Raw genomic sequence first — 20,960 nt, 5'->3', positions numbered from 1 at the left:
TCGGAAACCAAGATCCGAAACGAATCAAATTCCCCGGAGAATCTTTGATTTGTCATGACGTGGGGGCTTTGATTTTGATTTGTTGTTTCGACTCTTGAGGGCTTTTTACACTTTTTACTTGAGCAACCTCTTTTGCCACTTTTTTTTTTTTTCTGATTTTGATTGAATGAGAGAGATTCCAAACTATTCTTTGATGTGTCTCATCTTTTCTATTGTATGTTTTGTGTCGCTAATTTATTCGGATGTGGTGGTGGAGGTTGGATCAAAATGGATAAACACTATGAAACATATTTAAAGCTTTCATTTGCATTATTAAGGATTGTCTCATCATGACAAATTTTATCTAGAATGAGAATAACGTTAAGTAAAATCAAAATACACTAAAATTTAATGTGTTTGTAAAAGTGACCTAATCAGACCAAACTAACGAAACAAACATGACTTAAAGCTTTAATCTTTATATGATTACGGATTGACTGATCATAATATATCTTATATAGGATGAGACTAACGTGAGATTAAGTAAAATCAAAATACAGTAAAATCTAATGTGTTTGTGAAAGCGACCTAATCAGACCGGCCTAACGAAACAAACATGACTTAAAGCTTTCATCTTTATATGATTAAGGATTGACTGGTCATAATAGATCTTATATAGGATGAGACTAACGTGAGATTAAGTAAAATCAAAATACAGTAAAATCTAATGTGTTTGTGAAAGCGACCTAATCAGACCGACCTAATTAGACAAAAATGACTTAAAGGTTTCATCTTTATATGATTAAGGATTTTCTGATCATGACAGATCTTATATAGGATGATGACACTAACGTCAGATTAAGTAAAATCTAATGTGTTTGTAAAAGTGACCTAATGAGCTACGTGATTAGGCTGTCATCTTTAAGTTTTTTTTTTTTTTTTTTCCTCAAGATTGAAATGCTTTTTCACAAACCCTTTGAAGTGAAAAGGAATTCAAGCTATGAAAAGGAGTGGCAAGTTAAAGAGCACCCCTCATTGATCTTAGGTTGGTTTTCTCAACTTCTCAATAGTTGATCAATGAGTGTGATTTGATTTAGTTTGTCACAATGGATGCCCATAGAAATAGGACATATTTGTATTCTCACAATGCATAATTTTCCCAAGTACAACCCCCCACTTAGTGGTGGATGATCAATATGTGGGGATCATGGAGGTGATGGGCACAGGTTAATGACGCACAAACATATAAAAACTGTACAAATAGCTACTTTTGGAGAGACAAACAAAAAGAAATTCTAAGTCATGCAAGCAAACAGAAAAGGAATCAAGAAAAAAAATGGATTTGTGAAAGGGGAAGATTATGCAATCATATTACAAATTTCAAATTTATGGTTCTTATCTAAAATGGTTTTAGCAATGGGTTTAAAAGCCAAAGATAGTTTGGTAATTACATAGTAAGGAAAAATAATGTGCTAGCATGGACTAAAATTTGAGGTTGGAAATGTTGGTATAGATAAACTTAAATCCTATTAGCTTTGGAAGACAAGGTTACCAGTGGTAACTTCGTTCTAGTAAGGAGAAAATATTCGATAGAACTGTCTGATTATAATATCGTATAAGGTTAAACAAGGCTGAGTGAGATCAAAATATAAAAATTTCCGTATTTTTGTGACAGATACCTTATAAATAACGTATTCGGGTATTTATACTCATTTTTTATTTTTTTTTTGGTTTCTCCCTTCCATTTAGCAGAGAATATAGGGTGGAGGGATTTTCTGTTCCTCTGTAAAAGAACACAGAGAGAGAAGAAAGGTTTTCTTTCTTTCACATTTTATCTTCAGTCTCTGTGATTTTATCCGTTTACTTTGTTTGAAGAGAGTTGTTTTCGCAAGTGTGTTTTGTCAAAATCATTGGATGCACGTGGAAGCCCAGAAGGAAAATAATTCCTTCTCGACTTCTACTGAAGTTTTTTTTTTTAATTATTATAATCGGTAAAATAAATTTTTGAGTAATGTGATGGAATACTATAAATATTATACATAAACAATTTCGTGTTGATTCCCATCTTCCACCTTCGTTATCTTGCTTCTCTGCCACCTCTCTCCCTTTCTTTCCTTCTTCTTCCTCCTCTCTGTAAGCATCTGTTTCTTCTTTCTTTATTCCTTCTGCACTGCTTTTTTTCTGCAGTTTCAGTAATCTCAGATTGCATGGCATTATATATTTTTTGTGTTTTCTGAGTTGTTTGCTGTAATGGGATTTCAGGTTTGATTGTTTTATGATCTGGGTTTGTTTGCTTTTGCTGTAAAAGTTATAAATTTAGTAACTTTATTTGTTGGGTTTGATCTTTGGATTATGATCAGGATACCCTTTGGTTTTATCGCAGTGTTGAACTCAACTTAGAGACTCCAGCAGCACGGTGATTAGTTTTTAATTAATCATCAGTAATCATGTTTGATGAGTCCTGATTTTGTATAAAATCCAGTGGAATTATTAATTTTTGTGGAATTTGAGTGATATAGATTTTAATCCCCTTATACAATCCAAAGTTCATGAGCTGCAATTTTGCCTGGTTTTCCTATTTGACCAAAAAAATAATTCAAGGGTAACATTGTGTTGTTCTTTCTATTTTTCTTCTAAATTTGATCTTTTTTTTGTGTGGAAATAGTGCTGTTGAACTTGTTGGAAGCATGGCACTTTCCGGTGTTCAAAAAGATAGAGAGTTGAGGATTCATGAAAGTTTGGATGATCTTAGCACTGATTTGGCAGACTACATTGCTGATATATCAGAGGCATCCGTGAAGGAGCGCGGCGTCTTTGCAATTGCATTAACTGGTGGTTCTCTCATTGGCTTAATGGGGTATCACACTTTCCCTTCCACATCCGGTTTTTGTATATGTTATGATTTTTGTGTTAATGTGTCACTTATGATGGAAAAAACAGAAAACTCTGTGAAGCTCCTTATAACAAGACTGTAGATTGGGCCAAATGGTATATATTTTGGGCAGACGAGCGTGTTGTGGCGAAAAGTCATGTTGATAGCAATTACAAGCTTGCAAAGGATCGCTTTTTGTCTAAGGTTTGTATGAAATTCTCCGACTTTTTTACCTTCCCAGCCTGTTGTAGGCTGTATTTTGTTCTTTAGGTAACTGAGTCGAAGAAATGTCGTAGAGACTGTTTGTCTTGCTTGAACATGATGCTTTCTTCTTTCCAGTCTTTCTCTCTTTCGGAAAACCAAATGACATGATGAACTTCGAATGAAAGGATAGATAGTACCATGCTTAGTTTGATCTGTTCTGTGTGTTGAATTATGACACTTATGCTGTTTTAACTCTTTATATCACGACGAGGTGGCTGTGATTTAGTACCCGACAATCGTGAACTGGATCTAAACTGCATATCAAATTAAAGATGTCAAGTTTCTTGTATAAGAAGTTTACGAGCCTGTTGTTGATTTCTGTAGTTTCACTAAATCTCCGTGTCATCATTGGAACCAACTTGTATATTGCAGCCATCTTCTGGTGCACATGTTAAACTTTAACAATTGCGGATAAAGTTGGCATTTAGTAAAAGAAGATCACTGCTGCATATTGTGTTGGTTGTTTCTCGGGTCATTTATTGCATCCTAAACACCGTGAAGCTATCTCATAGCCACTTCAGTGAACTTTCCTTTTAAACAAAGTATTTACTGAGATGTAGGTTTTTGTGTTCCTCTTCGAGTTATGATCTTCTATTTTTCATAATTTTCCATTCTTAAAGGATTTTCCATAATTTAATTATATGAGTGAAGCGGTCCGCCATTGCCAGTAATGAATTTTTCGATTTCAACTTCTTGACTTCACATGTGGCTATCTCTTGTACATCTCTTCACAACAGCGTGAAGATCTTCTAATATGCAATCAGTAAATAGTTAATCAAGCTATAAATTGCAACCTGATATTTTTTCATGGCTATCAGTATTTTTACCGGATGTAAAATTTGCTAGTTTGTGCACATAGAATCATTTTAGTATCTGAGAACAGATTCGAAGGCTTTTTAGTTGAGAACGATGGCTATGTGATTGCAATATTTGTTGTGGTTCTGGTAAATTTTATCGCCCGTCTGTATTCGGAATTCCCAAGCTCATTTTTGTTTCATGTTTTCAGGTACCTATAATTCCCAGTCATGTGCATTCTATTAATGATTCAGTGTCAGCAGAGGAGGCTGCTGATGACTACGGGTTTGTCATTCGCCAGCTAGTAAAATCTCGTGTGATCAGCGTGTCTGATATAAGTGACTGTCCCAAGTTTGACCTCATCCTCCTGGGAATGGGTCCTGATGGGCACGTTGCCTCGCTATTTCCCAACCACTCGGTCCTGGAGGAGAAAGATGAATGGGTAACTTTTATAACTGATTCCCCCAAGCCTCCACCCGAGAGAATCACATTCACTCTGCCGGTCATCAACTCAGCATCCAATGTAGCTATAGTCGCAACAGGTGAAAGCAAAGCAGAGGCTGCGCACCTGGCAGTCGACGTCATGGGATCTGACCTCCCTCCAGTGCCTGCTGGAGTTGTCCAGCCACTGAAAGGGAAGCTGGTGTGGTTTTTGGACGAGGCAGCTGCCTCAAAACTTGATGCTGGTACTCAATTTTCCGCATAGGGTCGAATCCTTTCGTGTCTAAGTGTATGTTTTGTGTTTACCAGAGGGATTCGATGCCTGCGATTCGATATCTTTCGTCATTAGTCACCTTTTGTACAATCTTTCGGTTAATTTCCCTATTTTGCCTTGCCTTCCCTCATGTTTAGTGGGGTAGAGGTCAATAAAGTTGGGGACTTTAACCCAAAAGCCATTTTTCTGGTTCTACTTTGCTAATAGGAAAGACTCAAAGGTTGGATGGTATTTTTCTCAAGGGTGCTTCCTTCCCATTGGCATTTGGTATATTTCCAATTGTCCCTCCACTTAAATTTTGCGTCACACGTTGTGTACTGCTTGTGTTCTAAGTACACTGAAAATTTTTTACCTCTTCAAAGACCGAGCTGGTTTAAATACATTCTCGTTCTCCTAGACACCTGTAGTTCAAGAAAATTGCGGTCACCATCGTTCAATCTTAATCCTCGGGCTCTAAAAGGTTTTGACACCTACCCCTCAACCACTCCCAATTAATAAAATGAAAACCACTTGGCATATCCAATCTTTTTCTATATAGCCACATTAAAGCGCGTGGGAATCACTCTTTGTAGTTGGATAAGATTAAGACCATTCAACTTGTTCTCAATGTCCTTAAAACATTACATTTGTGACTAAACACATTAACTAAACAAACAAGCAGAATGTTGTCAATGTCCTCCAAATTCTGATAGCCCTGCGCACATTTTGATCGAAAAAATGCGCTTGTTCGGGCGAAATAACGAAAAACTGTTATAAGCTAGTTGGAAGCAATCGTAGTATCTATCGAGTTATAACACACGGTTTCAAATCTTTAGCTCTGAATCTGCTTATAAATGCTATCCATCGCATACAAAATTGGTGACTAACTTGTAATTCTATCTCAGTTACAACACCTCCAGGATTATCAACTTACAGTCTCTGGTGTGAGAGTGCGATACTCCATTTCTGTTATAGACCTTATACCGTCTGAATAAGGAACCACTTCTTCCATGTCTTCCTTTGGAGGGAAGCCGCGTTCTTGTCCAAGCAGCCATTGATCTATCACCCCGCAATCGATTGCATAGTTGATTGAGTGCTCCAGATATTCTTTATCAGTAATAAGATGTGGTTGAACTGTCAACATTCTCATGAGAGCTGAAAACAAGTCACGCAGAAGTTAGGAAATACAAAAATTTAGCTTGTAATGCAGATATCCAGTTTATTGTCTTTGCGATCATCTAACCTACCGGCCAATGTAATTACATGCATAGGTTTAAAATTATGAGTTAACTCACGGTTTTACGTTGTTTTCCAACTCATTGATAATTTCACCACATCAGTCCAGGTACAAGTTTTGTCCATGACGAACTGTGCCCAGTGATACCTTGTGCGTTTGCATGAAGTAATGTGATGCAATAATCACTGATGAGAATAGAATTATATGCATCAATGAATTTTGAAGTGATCCTGTGTGTGAGTGAAAGTTGACACGAAGTGCACCAAACTAATAGCCAGAATCTAAATCTTACAACACATAACTTTATCAACAGAATACGCCAGGGAATATAAACTATAGGCTTGTATCTGCATTTCTTGACCCAAACACCCAAATGCAAGAGCTAAGCAGGACCTACTCTCATAGTGAAAGCATTTGTAGACACGCTCGATCACTAAAGAAACTAAAATTTGATAGATTTGCAGATAATAGGAGTGTACCTGCCACAATGCCGTCTCCAGATGCTGACATATCAGAAGTGAAAGGACTAATGGGGGGATCTTCCATTCCATTAACGGCACCTTGGTGGTCCTTTGTGTAGTAGTGTATCTTCGAAGTCCCATTTGTCACGAACAAAACCTTAAGATTGTCATGCCAAAGCTGTTCAACCACTTCTGGTGAATGATGAACAAACTTTGACCTGTCATTATTTTTAGTGTCAAATTCCTCAGAGGGCTGGATCCCGCAGAGAAACTCAAGCTCTTGCTTAGTAACTTCAATAATATCACCAAGATTCCACACTTGCTGTATGAACAACTTTGTTTCTTCACAAGACTGCCACAGTGGCAATGGAAGGTTTACATCATAGAAAATAACTCCTCCAAGTTTCTTCGAAATCTTGATTGCTTGCAGTGTAGTTGACCTCATGTTTCGATCAAGCAGAGAATTTGTGCTGAAGTAAAACATCTTTGCCTGCACCACAGGTTGTTAAAAGGTGTCCACAGTTAAGTGCAATCTAACCACAAACGCAGCTAAAAGATCTAATGCATAGGCACTCAAATTGACAAAATATAATGGGAATCACAGATGGAAGTATATTTGCCGAAAACTGTGTATGATATAGAATGTAAGCATTTCTTATTCACCCCCTCCCCTACAAAGAAACACAACAAATATATACCACCTAAATAGCAGGATCTACTATACAAGTTAAATATTCCAAAGGACCCAAGATTTTACCTCCTTCAGCACATCGACATTGATCTCTGACTTTGTTAAAGAATCCTCAGCACATGGTTTGACACAACTCAATTTCATGCGACCCCTTTTACCAATCTTCATTTGTGATACTGCAGTTGCTCTTTTAGTATCCATGCGAACAGAACGGGTTTGAACATTTTTGACATTCATATAATACAGCATGGCCTGACCAAACTGATCATCCCCAAGCTTTCCCATGAAAGCAACCTTGCCTCCCAGGCTTGCAAGAGCAATTGCGACGCTGCCTGCAGATCCCCCAGGAGACCTAACAAATTTCTCAGGGGCCCATAATGCATCTTTCTTTCTTTCATGTATTTCATAATCTACAAGTCTGTTGGCTGGCCTCCCCGAGGGCACAAAAGCATGTTGTGCGGCTCCAAAGCAACAAACAAGAGGAGGCCAATCATAAGTTTCGCTAATATCCTCTCCCTCATCAATTTTCAATTCTAGGTCTTCCTCGTTCTCATCCTTCATATCCATAACGAATGTAAAATCCTCAGTCTCACTAAGTTCACCGTCGCTAACCTGTTGCTCAATTGCATCGTCTTTCTTCTTAGTTCTTCTCTTCCTCACCTTCTTCTCAGTTTGTTCTTCCTCCACGCTTGATGAAGCGGATGCTACTAGAACATCAAATTACTGGTTTGTTAGCACATACAAGATAAACATTCATGTAACAATACTAAATGAGCAAAAGTAGGAATAATACCTTTCTTACGAATTCTTCCACGCGGTTTCTTGGTCTCTTCACTAGATGCAGAAATGACAGTTTCCTCATCCGAAGACTCATTATCGGATGTTGCTTTCTTTCGGGTTCTTCTTGGAGTCCTAGATGTCTTTTTCTTCACAACCACCTCCTCATCTTCAACGGAACCCTCCAGAGCTGAGTTCTCCGAGTTTATCTTTTTAGGGAGAGCTGCAAGTCCCCGGTTTTTACCATGCAATCTAAGACCCTGAAGCTGCACGAAACTCATCGACCGGCTATTGGGCCAAACCGAATGGCACCTGGAAATTTCAGTGAACAAGTTTACTAATTTTTCTTGGGAAGGAGACTGTGGGGTGCAATTAATTGTAGCGTTTTAAGGGTTTAAGCAAATTCTGTTGTTTTTTCATGGGTTTATCTTAGAAGTTAAAACCCACCAACAAAATCTACAACTATCCAAACCCAGGAAAGTTTCCACATTTTTCATCTAATTACTCATTAATTCTCATTTCTGCACAGTTTTGGATTGCCATTTGGATAAGGAGCAAAAGAAAACACACGGTTTTGAATTAAAAGACTGGAATTTTAAGAGAGAGAGAGAGAGAAGGAGAGAGGAACCTTGGTAGGAGGAGAAAGTGAGTGAAAGGAAGAGACGCCATGGACAGAGGTGCGCCAAGAGCTCAACTTTTTCGTCGCCCGGGTAAATTCAACGATTGGGTGTTTTACTATTAAGCCATGAGATAGAAGCGATAAGTGTGAGATTTATCACTTTTCAGTATCAGCAGCTTAGCTTAGCGGGAGAGGGAAATGGGATGAGAGCTTTAGCACGTGCATAAGGCGTGCAGTTAAGAACGGTAAAGTATTGTCGGAAGGGGAGTGCTATTCACACACTAATTTGTACATGTTAATTTTTGTCAATTGATCTTGTTCAATTCATTTTATCTAACAACCTAAAAATTAAGGGAAGTGTATTCGAAGTAAAAAATAAGTGTGAATACTGAATAGCACCACCCTTGTCGTCGAATTATATAGCTTGGAAAGGTTTGGAATTCGAACTTGGTAGAAACTTCGTTTTTTGCATAATGGGGGTGGGGGATTCGAACTTGAGAATTTGAAGGATTTGCCGGTCTTTGTACAATCTTCGTTATTACAGTTGGGGATTCGAACTTGGGAAGTACGAAAATTGGATGATTTTGTCCGCCTTGGTAAAATCTTTGCTTTTGCATTCTATGGAAAACCAACCGGAAGTTATCGTAAAAGGGTGTGTAGATATCATTTCTCTGAACGAACGGTTGAGCAACCAACCGGAAGTTGGTGCACACTAGATAGATTCCGAATTCGGGTTTCCGAACTTGGGATATATTCATTAACCTTGGATTGGATGGAATAAGTGCACAAAAAAATCTTTCAACAACATAAAGATCAACCCCTATTCGGCTCACTTGTACCAAATATTAATACGACATTCGGAACCAAGGGTTTGTTTCGTTAGCTAAGTTATACAAGCGAGGATTTGATAGAACAAAACTGCATACTCCTCACATAATTTTCACTTGGAAGCAGTAGAACACTAGTCACTCTGTAGCAAAGCCTCTGCCTCAGCCCTTGCCATGGGGTCGTCCTTCATCTCGATCTCCTCTTCTTTTTCCCCTTCTCGTTCTTGCGTCAATTTTTTCCTGTGCAACTCTTCCGCGGCCTGCATGGCAGCCTTGTTCTCTGCCTGAATACGCTGCATTTCCTCTTCTTGTTGCTGTCTCTCAAACCACGTGTCTGCATCTGCCCAAACTGTAATAACAAAGCAACGAACGATGCTAAGCATACCTAAAAGTTCAAGCTTGATTCGGAATGAACATTAATCTCAACGGACAAACAATTTAAGCAATCTGAGTTGAACACGAGCAAGTAATTTTAGTTCAACGACGATCATTAACTTCAAAATGCTATTCACCTGTTTCTAATTCGATGTCATTGTTGTATTTTCTTTCAACCCCTTTTCTTTTTCACAAAACAATGTATACATTCTAATGAATCTAATCTACGAGGGTGAGGATTCGAACTTGGGTGAAACGAGGCGGATCGCCAAAAAAGCATATAAATACCAGAGCTTAGTATCTTCCTGAATCCTAATCATGAATCTAAATCTAAGTAAAATTGACTGCATACCCAGATTGAATCCTAAAACTTTGACCGAAAAAAAAAAAGATTGAATCCTAAAACCCTAAACCCCCAAAGTCGAAACAGCTACACTAACATACACACTTAATAACAACAAGAAGTAAACCCCAAAGAGCATCAATCACGAACCCTAGAACCAAATTTCACAACAAAACCCAAAAATGGACACATCCCAGATAACCCAAATAATTAATAAATCAACCAAACCCATCTAAACAAATCAAGCTAACATTCAAATCCACACAAAAGCAATAACAATGGAAGGAGGATAAAAGGGAAGAAGGACTTACTGGGCTGAGCGGCCCAACCCTGTTCACCGCCCTTGATTTTCTCAGGGAGGGCATAATTAACAGTGAGGACGCGGCCGTAGAGCTCGGCGCCGTCCATGTTGTCCATGGCGGCGGCGGCGTCCTCTCTCTCCAAGAACGTGACGAATCCAAAAGAGCGGTGCTTCTGGGTGGCTTGATCCAGCGGCGTCTTGACGTCCTTGATGTCCCCGAAGGGTATGAACGCCGCGTGGAGTATCGACTCGTTCACCTCCTCGGCCAGTCCTCCGACATACAGCGTGTTCTTCTGCACTGCTTGCTGCGCCATTCCTCCAACCTTGGCACTGCTTGAGATTTTTGGGATTCACCACTCTCTCCCCCCTTTCCCTTTTTCTTTATTGTTTCTTCCGCCAATTCTTCCTCTTCTTTTGAGATGGGCCGCGTCTATATGGATGTGCTGTTCTGGGCTTCAGGACTAGATTAAACTGGACAGGCCCATTTTCCTTTTTTATTATTTTTGTTTATTTTCTTCAAATTTTTAACAATTGTAATTCTAAATGTAAAATTGATGCATACAGTTTTGGATTGATTCTGCCAAGTAACGAAACTATGTTCTGGTATATTCTGGTTTTCCGCTTGTGTTCGTACTCAAAACAAGTTTAGTGTCGTAGTTATACATGTAATTATGTAATTAAGGTCTAGCAATTTCTTGCACGATCCGTTAATTTGACGTGAAACTACACAAAACAAAAAAACAAAAAAAATTCAGGTAAACCCATTAATGAGTTGAGCCGTTACTGGATCAGTCATTAAGATAATGGATATGACATATAAACGACACGAACGACCCGTTTGCTAGGTCTAGACATCAGACATGGAAATTTTTTACCTGACATGTTAACCCGACACGAAACAACAACAGAAAAACAGGCTTCAGGTCAACCTGCTTACAAGTTGGGTCGTTATCAGATCATCTGTTAAAAATTCATTAAAATAACAAGTTTGACATTATATGATCTCTTAAAATAACGTATATGCCACAAACACAACAACCCGTGTGTCCGGATTAAACCACACCAGTAAATGGAGCTGGGCTTTGATAACAATGCCCCGTCCAAGCCCTTAGAAATATAGGCCGCATTCTCAATGTAATATAATTAATAAAGATAATAATTTTGAAGTTTACGTCGCTGGTTCCCATGTACGTTGTTGGGTTTGAGGGAGGTTCAAATCCAATTAGTCTTGGGATCGAAACTGGCAGACCTCTCCAAGATCGAAAGGGTTTAGGGTTTAGACTAACGGAAAGGGATCTTCTCCAAAGAGATTTTTCAGTGTGAAAATATGAGGTATTCTAAAATACCTTTGTTTTGTTTTTCAAACTTTTTGTTGTGTTCGTATTTAACTTCAATCAAAATAAAAACTCTCAATCGCCAAAGAGACATTAAATATGTAGTAAAGCTCATTTTAGTGTTTTTTTTTACAATAATTGATAAAGTACGAGATGTGTAAAATTACTATTTCAGTTACACGTCTTTGTATTTCTTCATACAAGCACTACAGAGTGAGTGACTCAACATACAAAATTTCGAGCACGTTAAACTACTTGAATTGAATGCCCTTTTCAATATTGGGTGCTAAAATTAAATTCTTGTGTGGTACATAAATTTCAATAGAGTTGTAACTAGAGTAGCTCTCTCTTACACCATGTGAGAACAGTGCGAAGTAGTTGACCACCAAAACATAAATAATCTCATATTTTTGTAAAAGTGACCATATCAATCGTCTGGTTAGAATTATTACCAAAATTCACCGTACATTAAGAATTGTTATAAGAATTGAAAACTTTATTTTCTTAGATTAAAATTTCAGAATAGAAATAAAATCAATAAATAAATAAATAAAAGTAAGAAACTACTTGATTGATTAAGTTTATCATGTAAACAGGGTAATGTCCTAGTTGTAAACGTAACTACAAAAGAGCAAAGGGAGTTGTGTTTTGCGACTTTTGCCCACATTCTCAAGCATCTTAAATAAACAATTTGGAGGTTCCATGTCGCCGGTTCCCTCGTACATCGTTGGATTTGAGGAAGTCGAGTTCAATAGGTCCTGGGATCGAAACTGGCAGAGAGAATGGACTTGTTAAGTTTGGACCAGCAGGATCCTCGTCGGATATTCCTACGATGTAAGATGAACGGATGTGATTATATTCCACAAAAAGTCCCCTTAGTATTTCTCTAGTATAAAATATGAGGTATTCTAAAATACCTTTGTTTTGCTCTTTTTTTTCCAACCCTGCGCTCAAATTTAAGCAATTTGTTTCTGCAAATCTTTAATCAATAGCAACAAAGGCCTAATATATATAAATGCTTATGTGCATATTAAATGGTAAAACCGCTTCGAAATGACTAATAACATTTTTGTTTTCAAATTTCAGCGCTCGCAAAGATATATAAATACTCAACAATCATAGTCAAATAAAAGATGCTTACAAAGTTGGATCGGTTTTGCAAAATGCAACAACCTTCATAAAACTCTGTTTTGCGGAGATTTTACTGTACCATAAGGGTCAGTAATGTTTTGCAAAACTATTTTTGAAAAATTGTCTTGCAAAACAAAAACAATAGAAAACACGTTTGGTACCAAATGTCAAAAAAAATACAAATTTCTGTTTGGTAATAATGGTGACGATGGTGGTTGAGACGAGAGTGGTGTGAGTAGCAATGGTGGTTGGAGTAGTAGTGATGAGAATAGAGGTGTTAATAGTGGTGGATTATAACAAGTTTCGAGTCATTATCAGATCACCTATAACCTATCAAGATAACAGGTACGACATATAAACGACACGAACACGACCCATTTGTCAAGTCTAGACATTAGGCATGACAATTTCTTACATGAGTCTTTAAACCAACACTAAACGACACGAAAATAACAGGTTTTGAGTTGATTCACTACCGAGTCGAATCATTCTCGGATCACATGTTAAGAACCCATTAATATAATGAGTTTGACACGACACGATTTATTAAAATAATGGATGTGACAAAAAAAAACAACAAAAACACTATCCATTTGTGAGGATCGACTCATACAAGAGTGAATGGAGTTTCAGAATAAAAAGGAGTTCGCCCAGTTGGCCATTGACGACAAAGGCCCGGCCAAGTCCTTAGAAATATCCACACATCCTTTTTTACTTCTCACACATCCTTCTAATTTTCAACCGTCGGATCGGATAAATTGAAAAAGATCAATAGACATAAATTAACAAAAGGTGTGTGAAAAGTAAAATGAAGTGTGTGGATAGCACATCTTTTTTTTTAGTTAACGCGGCTGGTTCCCTTGTACTCTGTTGGGTTTGAGTGATGTTCGAATCCAATAGGTCTTGGGATTCGAACTGGCAGATACACTAAAGATCGATTGCAGGGTTTGAAGTTTAGGGTTCAGGCTAACGACGTCTGCGAGAAATTACCAGTGTGAAAGTATAAGGTATTCTAAAATAACTTTGTTTTGCTTTTTTATAAGTTTTTGTTGCGTTCATATTTAACTTCAATCAAAATAAAAACTCTCATGAACAAAAGGACATTAAACATGCAATAAAGCACATTTTAGTGAGCTTTTTTTTCATAGTTAATAAAAAACGAGATGTGTATAATTACTACTTGAGTTATATGCCTTTGTATTCTTTTAATGCAAGTACTATTGGGAGGTGATTTGAGTACAAGATTTCAAGCGCACATGAAACCACTTGAGTTATATGCTTTTTTCAATATTTGGTGCTGATTTCTTAGCAGAGTAGTAGCTCTCACACCTCGTGAAACCAGTATGAAGTCGTTAAGACCAAAACATAAATAATCTGATGATTTTGTAAGAGTGATCATATCAACCGCGTGGTTAGAAGACAATTTAAAATCATAGACAGTAATATAATTTCACATAAATCAAATTTGACATTTTCACATATGATTCTAGCATATCTCTAATATTAAATAAATAAATTATCACGTTATCTCTCTTTCCCTCTCTCCCTCCCAATTTAACAAATGGGTTATGCTTGGGGAGTGTTGCTATCAATATTTTGAAGGGCTTCTATGGCTATCAATGTTTTGAAGGGTTTTGTATTCTAGTTATAGGACAAAACATGATAGTGTATCTTTTTTGTTTAGTTATACCCCGTGATACTATTTTCAAGGAGCGGATCTTTTAAGATGCAGTTTTAATTTAAACGTTTTCAAATTAAAAAAAAAAATTTGGAAATCTTTAATCAATATCACTAAAGGCCTAATATATATATATATATATATATATATACCATCCATATAATGTAAAGTGCGGAAGTAAAGCATATAAAAAGTTAAAAGAAACATATCAATATATTGAATTAAAAAGAACAGCAGGAGGCATAGCCTTCCATATAATTCAGAGTGCGGAAGTAAAGCATGTAAAGAAAATTATGAATTAAATGTAATGATGCAAATATATTTTGAAAATAAGTTTTATTGAAAACTTACGCAATGCAGATTACAAACAGGTATTGCCTAATGGCAGATGAAATAAGTAAACAAGGTGGAGCTCGCAGGCATCCTGAATAATATGTATTACAAGTGTTTAGAAATATTCTCTGTTCTAGTGAATGCACAGAGAGTGTTTAAAAAACTATATCCATCTTCTGAAGATGAGTCCTCGTTATATAGAGCGAGGAGACTGAATGAAGCTTGCCAAATGGATCCGGGAATCCCGCTGACTGACTGAAGAACCTCTACTGTGGAGTCACGATGTTACTTTTACAAAAGCTGAATGAATAGTGAAGATGCTTTGATTCTTTTACAAAAGTTAAATGAATAGTGACCTTTTTGTTTTTCACTATTGTGAATAGTGACCTTTTTGTTTTTCACTATTGGAGAATAATTCTTTTACGGAAGAGATGAAAGCAGCTACTGCTGATGAAGTTGCTGGGCTGACACAATCACATGGGCAAAAAATGCAGTTCAATAATCAAACGGATCTTGGGCATCTTGAAGATCTGCTTGATCTGCCCATTTGGAGGGAAGTTGAGATGAGGCATCAGAAGCGTCAGAGTCCGAATCTGAACCTTTTCTTTTTTGTAGCATTGCTGCTTCAGCCATGAGCAGTTGGGCCATATCCAGAAGCTGGGTAGACTTGGCAGATTTTTCTTTCTTCGAGCTAGAGGACTTAGCAGGTTTTCCTTTGAGGGAAGATGACGGACTAATGTCTGATAGGGATTGAATTGGCTCCTGGGTTTTTGTCAACTCAGGAAATTGTTGATGAACTGGCAAAGCTTGTGAGGACGAAGTTGAAACTTTGATTGGCAGTGCCTGAGAAGATACCTGGGGAAATTCCATTTTTACAAGATCAATAATTTTTTGGTGGTTGAATTTATCCCACCATTTTACCCATCGGGATCTGTAAATACCACCAGTGTCTACTTCAAAGTTCCATTTGAGAATCCATGGAATCTTGTACTTGGCCATGAGCAGTGAAAAAATAGTAACTCTGTTGTCGAAACGACTTCTGTCAAAACTGGGCTGGAAATTGTATGTGAGTACATGACGAAGGTCATCTGGAATGATAGAAGAGCTTGGGCCATGGGAGGCCCACCAATCTGGAAACCATGCAGGAAACCGTAATCTGAAATTTTTATCAAAGGTTATGAACCATGAATGACTAAAGTCTTCTGTCTGGTGGAGAAAAATGTTGGTCCATGCTTGGATATAATCATAGTAATTGTAATGATTGTTTGGGATGAGGACATGCTGAGTATGAAGGGGTTTTGTGTGAAAAAGGGGAATTCCCCATTCGAGTTCGGTAAGGAATTTTCCAATGTGGAGTGAATGATACAATATTTTGTTTTGATGAGTGGTACTGTAAATTGGCTTAATAGCAATGCTTTCTGTTTCTGAAAGGATGGCCTGGTAATATTTTAGGCTTTTATAGGATTCAGTTGGTAAGAAATGAAAATTTGGTGGAAGGAGTAATTTGGCAATGCGCTCTGGGGGTTGGTTTTTGTCAATGTGAAGAGGGATGTTAAAAAGCTTTTCTGAATTGGGATTTTGGACATATGGAGATGTTTTAGCATAGCTAGGTGTTTTAGGCTGTGAAGGAGCTGGAGAGCGAACTGAAGAGTAGGGATCATAAGGGGTGGCTAAGGCCGTTTGGTAGTTTGGTCGGATATTTCCTACTGTTGATCCTAAGGGAGTAAATCTGTTTGTAATGGCGAGGGCCGATGAGGAGTCGGGAATAGACTCTTGTTTTACTGGTGCTGGGGTTTGGGTGAGAGTGGCTGGAAGCCTTCTTTGATTAGGATTGGAACCCATTCTTCCCCTGCAAAAATTCTCTGGTCAGAAAATCTGGTATGCAATTCTGGCTGCCTTTAATGTATTCAATATCAAAATCAAAAATACTTAATATGGCTTGCCAGCGTGCAAAAATTTGTTTTGATGCAATATTTTGAACATCCTTTTGTAAAACATGTTTTGCAGATTTGCAATCAACACGAACTAAAAATTTTTGATTTAATAAATCATCTTGGAATTTGCTAATGCATAATACAATTGATAAAATCTCTTTTTTAATAGTACTATAGTTACTTTGAGCCGGATTCCAAATTCCTGAATGGAAACGAACAATTTGTTCAGGAGATTCGGAAGAAGTTTTTTGTTTGAGGATACCTCCATAACCGATATCAGAAGCATCGGTCTCGACTATTTTGAGAGAGCCGGGAGTTGGAATGCCAAGGCAAGGTAAAGTCTTGACATGATTCTTTATCTGTTTGACAATGGAAGTATGATTTTGAGTCCATGATGGAGGATTTTCCTTGAGACGATCAAACAAAGGTTTACATTGTTGACGAAGATGAGGATAAAATTCTGAAACATAATTGAGAGAACCAAGGAATCTTTGAAGCTGGGTTTTATCAATAATTTGATCTGGAAATTTATCAGCAAACTGGATAACTCGATCAATTGGCTGAATGGTAGACCTGTAAATATGGTATCCTAAAAATCTAACTTTGGTCTGAAATAACTTAATCTTAGATGCCGAGACTACTAACCCATTAGACTTAATGATCCTAGCAAATGCATGCAAATGCTTCCAATGCTCATCTATTGATTTTGAGAAAATTAATACATCATCAATATAAACAATCGAAAAATGGCTGTATTGATTAAAAATCTCATTCATGATATTTTGAAATTCACTTGGTGCGTTTTTCAAGCCGAAAGGCATTACATTCCATTCATAGTGTCCGAAAGGAGTCACAAAAGCAGTTTTGTACTTATCAGATTCATGAATTTGTATTTGCCAAAAACCTGATTTCATGTCAAATTTGGAAAAAACAGTTGCTTGAGAAAGTCTTTTTATCAAATCTCTTTTGTTGGGGATTGGATATCGGATCCATTCTAAAACATCATTCAAAGGTTTGTAGTTAATAACTAATCGTGGAACGCCGCGTTCTAATTCTGCATTTTTCTGGACATAAAAAGCAGGGCAAGACCATGGAGATTTGCTTTTACGGATAATTCCTTTTTCTAAAAGTTGATTAATTTCGGTTTTACAAAACTCTAAAACTTCTTGGTTCATTTGAATCGGTCGTGCCTTGGTGGGGATTTTTGATTCAACAAAATCTTTAATATAAGGGAGTTTGACAATATGTTGTTTTCTATGCCAAAAAGCATTTGGAAGATCTGAACAAATTTCTTTAGTAAGCTTATCAGAAAAGTGGCGAATAGAATTTAATAAAGATTTGTTTGTTAACTGTTCTTCAATTCTTTTGTGAAGGATTTCTTCCTGTAAAAAAGCAATTTGTTGGGATTTTGCAGTAATCTGGTTGAGAGTTTTTGAAACATTATCCTTTTGTAGTTGTTTTAACTTTTTAAGATCTGTTTCTATGCAAAATTCAAAAGTAATTTTTTGGCCAAAAACCTTTGTTGAAATACAGTTGTGATGAACTTTAAAAGGATAAATTAATGCAATGAAAGGAAGTCCCAAAATAACTGGATCAGAAATATTTTTAATTAAAACGAATGGAGTTTTAAAACAAACATTTTGTTGACAAACATGGGCTTTGGGGATCTCATATTTTAAATTCATTGGGGATTGATTAGCAGCGCTAAGTACCTCAGTTGATTTGTGATAATACTTTGTAGGTATTAACCCTTCTTGAATGCAATTTAAATCTGCGCCTGAATCAATTAAAGCGATGGTTTCCAAAGAAAAATCGTCAATTATTATTTTGATTTTAGAATACCATTTTCTAATTCTAATTTTGTCTAAAAGACTTAAAACAAGGTCCTTTGAAGAAGAAGATTTTTTTGAGTGAGTGTCGGAATCGGAGTTTGAGGAAGAATTACCTTGTTCTTCTACAAGCGCTTGTGTACGAGCTCTACTGAGTTGTGAACGAATTTCTGTATTTTCAGATTTTAAAAATTTAATTTCTGATTTAATTTGGTTAATTTCTTTTTGTAAATCCTTGATGGTTAAATCCTTTTTTGGTTTATTAAACCGTTCCAAAGTGGTGCTGAGAGAAATCTTTTGAGAAGAAATTTGACTAGTGCCAGGTTCATGAGAAGAAATCAAATTTTTGAGTTTTTTCAAATAAAAAGATTTTAAATCAGGGTCATCGACTTTACTAATTAATTCCATTAAAAACTCTTCTTGTTCTTCTTGCTTATTAAGCACTGAAATTTTATTACAACAAGTGTCCGTGCACCCAAACTTAATGTTTGGCGAGGAGACGTCGCTAGAACTGCTAGAGTCGGAGACGGAAAAATCGGGATTTTTATCAGATTGACTAGAGTCGGTATTTCTAATTTCTAAAGCTTGAATAAGTTGAACCTTCTCTTCTTCAGAGATTTTTAGTTGGTTAATAACCTTTTTAACTCTACATTCATTTGCATAATGACCAAATTTGCCACACTTGTAGCATTTTCCCTTTTTATTTTGAAAATCCTTTTTAGGCTTTTGAAAAGGTTTTTTGTTTGGAGATGGTTTTTCATAAAATTTATTTGTTTGAAAAGGTTTGTTGGAAGATCTTTTGTTTTTATAAAATCTGGATTGATATTTAGAAAACTTGCTAGTTTGTTGGGCTTTTTTCTTTTTACTCGAAGGAGCAATTGGAGGTAAACCGTATTGTTCACAAAACGTTCCAAGTTCGTATTTAGCGATAGATTTATCTTTATTAACTTGTTTTGAAATCTTCATGTCAATACACATTTTCAATCCTTCCTTTTGTATAACATTAACTATGCTACCATAAGTAAGGGTATGATAAGGTATGACACCCTCTTCGTTAACTAAAACATTTCGGATTTTGTGAGCAAAAAGATTTGGTAAACCATTGATAAATTTTTCTTTCCAAAAAGGTTGATTACTATCTTCCCTAAGCATAACTCTGGATATGAAAACATCTTTATACCATCTGAAATCACTTAAGGTTGGACACCTTAAATTACTCAGTTGGTCGTGAATACGAGTAGTGACGTTGCTGGGTGTTCCTATAAAGTGTTCTATAATCGTATAAAGTAAAGTATTTACTCCGTCGGGTAATCCCTGTCCTATCGTTTCATCAAAGATGGGAAGTCCTTCCTCATCTTTTTTGACCGCAAAACGTATTTCATCTCTGGACTGAGAAGTTAAGTGCTTCTCCCACCAAGAATGAAGCATTCCAGTGAAACCAGTGACGAGAAGATCAACGACTTGTGTTTGTGTAAAATTGTGATTTGAAACGTAGCTATTGGCGACCATGGACATATGTTGGAGTTTGTTCAAAAGTTCTTGTTCTGACAATCCATCTATATTCCATTCATAGAGTTTGTCAGCAGAGACTGAAAATTGATTTTGGATATTTCTTTCTTCAAACTGAAGATCAGGGGGAGTTGGCCTGGGATACCAGTTTTTTGTAAGAGAAGTAGGGTTGACAGGACGAGTATGAATGCGTTTTAAATCAAAAGTTGGCTGAAGATCAATATTTTGAAAAGCATTTTCAATATTTTGGATAGCAGAACTAGTTTCCGTGTCCTGAGAAGAATCTGGGCCAGATGTGTTTTCTTCTTCGATGGAAACATCATTGTTTTGCAAAACATTAACAACTTTCTCTTTTTTGAGCTCAGTGAGCATATGATCAATTTTTTGTAAAGTAGTCATGGATTTTAAAGCAGTGGAACTTGAAGAAGTACTAGTAAAATTTACTAAAGGTTTTTCTTTTGGAGAAGAAATTGGTTGAGACAAATTGTCGATTTTGGTTTCAATTTTGTCTAACTGTTTTCCAATGGTGTGAAGACTTTGGTTTGTAAAATTGTTCTGTTCGATGACAGGTTTAATACCAGAATCTTCTTTTGGAATTTTGAAAGGAGTTGCGGGGATGTTGGTATTACCAGTGGAAATTAAAAAAGTTTCTTTGGGAGGATGACTAGAGGAAACCAAAGTTTTGTCTTCCTTGACCCAATTTTCTTTGGTAACAACCGTAACTTTATTTTTGGTCTCATAATGTTTTTCAATGAAATCAAAGAAAGATATTTCAAATTGGTATTGTTCTACAAAAGCTTTCCACTCGGCATAAATGGCTAGCTTTTCATCATCACAATACTTTTTTCTAAAAATATTTCTTCTGGGGATGTTTTCCTCAGAAGCGATGTCAGCTTTAAGCTTCCTCCATCGGATTTTATGTGGTTTGTTTAAAACAAGTAATTGGTGATTCACCGATGTTGTTTCAAAATCAGAAG

At 36.7% G+C, this 20,960-nt stretch overlaps 3 protein-coding genes and 1 long non-coding RNA gene across 8 annotated transcripts; 1 reads left to right on the top strand and 3 right to left on the bottom strand.

The window, feature by feature from the left end:
* Nucleotides 1-1,711: 1,711 nt before the first annotated feature.
* LOC125467878 (probable 6-phosphogluconolactonase 2) lies at nucleotides 1,712-4,856 on the top strand. 4 transcript variants are annotated; one of them, XM_048571601.1, is made up of 5 exons: nucleotides 1,834-2,112; nucleotides 2,363-2,395; nucleotides 2,645-2,836; nucleotides 2,920-3,055; nucleotides 4,122-4,856. In XM_048571601.1, exons 3-5 carry the CDS (start codon nucleotides 2,667-2,669, stop codon nucleotides 4,614-4,616), a joined length of 801 nt encoding a protein of 266 aa, XP_048427558.1. In that variant the 5' UTR covers nucleotides 1,834-2,112; nucleotides 2,363-2,395; nucleotides 2,645-2,666; the 3' UTR covers nucleotides 4,617-4,856. The 4 variants fall into 4 exon arrangements, with proteins under 4 accessions (XP_048427560.1, XP_048427558.1, XP_048427557.1 ...); XM_048571603.1 differs by lacking the exons at nucleotides 1,834-2,112; nucleotides 2,363-2,395 and adding an exon at nucleotides 1,712-1,791; XM_048571600.1 differs by lacking the exon at nucleotides 2,363-2,395 and having other exon boundaries at nucleotides 1,836-2,112.
* Nucleotides 4,857-5,222: 366 nt separating this feature from the next.
* Nucleotides 5,223-8,559, bottom strand: LOC103947270 (fructokinase-like 2, chloroplastic). 2 transcript variants are annotated; one of them, XM_009358159.3, is made up of 5 exons: nucleotides 8,399-8,559; nucleotides 7,787-8,082; nucleotides 7,060-7,700; nucleotides 6,321-6,792; nucleotides 5,223-5,759 (listed from the first exon to the last, which is right to left on the bottom strand). In XM_009358159.3, exons 1-5 carry the CDS (start codon nucleotides 8,437-8,439, stop codon nucleotides 5,530-5,532), a joined length of 1,680 nt encoding a protein of 559 aa, XP_009356434.2. In that variant the 5' UTR covers nucleotides 8,440-8,559; the 3' UTR covers nucleotides 5,223-5,529. The 2 variants fall into 2 exon arrangements, with proteins under 2 accessions (XP_009356434.2, XP_009356435.2); XM_009358160.3 differs by having other exon boundaries at nucleotides 7,060-7,697.
* A 564-nt stretch (nucleotides 8,560-9,123) lies between these two features.
* LOC103947269 (peptidyl-prolyl cis-trans isomerase E) lies at nucleotides 9,124-10,615 on the bottom strand. Its single transcript, XM_009358156.3, has 2 exons — nucleotides 10,246-10,615; nucleotides 9,124-9,565 (listed from the first exon to the last, which is right to left on the bottom strand). The coding sequence occupies exons 1-2, from the start codon at nucleotides 10,547-10,549 to the stop codon at nucleotides 9,351-9,353; spliced, it is 519 nt and encodes a 172-aa protein (XP_009356431.1). The 5' UTR covers nucleotides 10,550-10,615; the 3' UTR covers nucleotides 9,124-9,350.
* A 1,504-nt stretch (nucleotides 10,616-12,119) lies between these two features.
* On the bottom strand, nucleotides 12,120-14,625 carry LOC125471351. The gene is made up of 2 exons (XR_007253576.1): nucleotides 12,487-14,625; nucleotides 12,120-12,396 (listed from the first exon to the last, which is right to left on the bottom strand). It is a non-coding gene; the product is annotated as an uncharacterized LOC125471351 (long non-coding RNA).
* Nucleotides 14,626-20,960: the final 6,335 nt, after the last annotated feature.

This window comes from the organism of the source record quoted next, unplaced genomic scaffold (assembly GCF_019419815.1).
Source record: "Pyrus x bretschneideri cultivar Hongxiangsu unplaced genomic scaffold, Pyrus_bretschneideri_v1 Contig6, whole genome shotgun sequence".
In the NCBI taxonomy this organism is placed as follows: Eukaryota; Viridiplantae; Streptophyta; class Magnoliopsida; order Rosales; family Rosaceae; genus Pyrus; species Pyrus x bretschneideri.
This window is presented reverse-complemented; position numbering and strand designations above follow the sequence as displayed.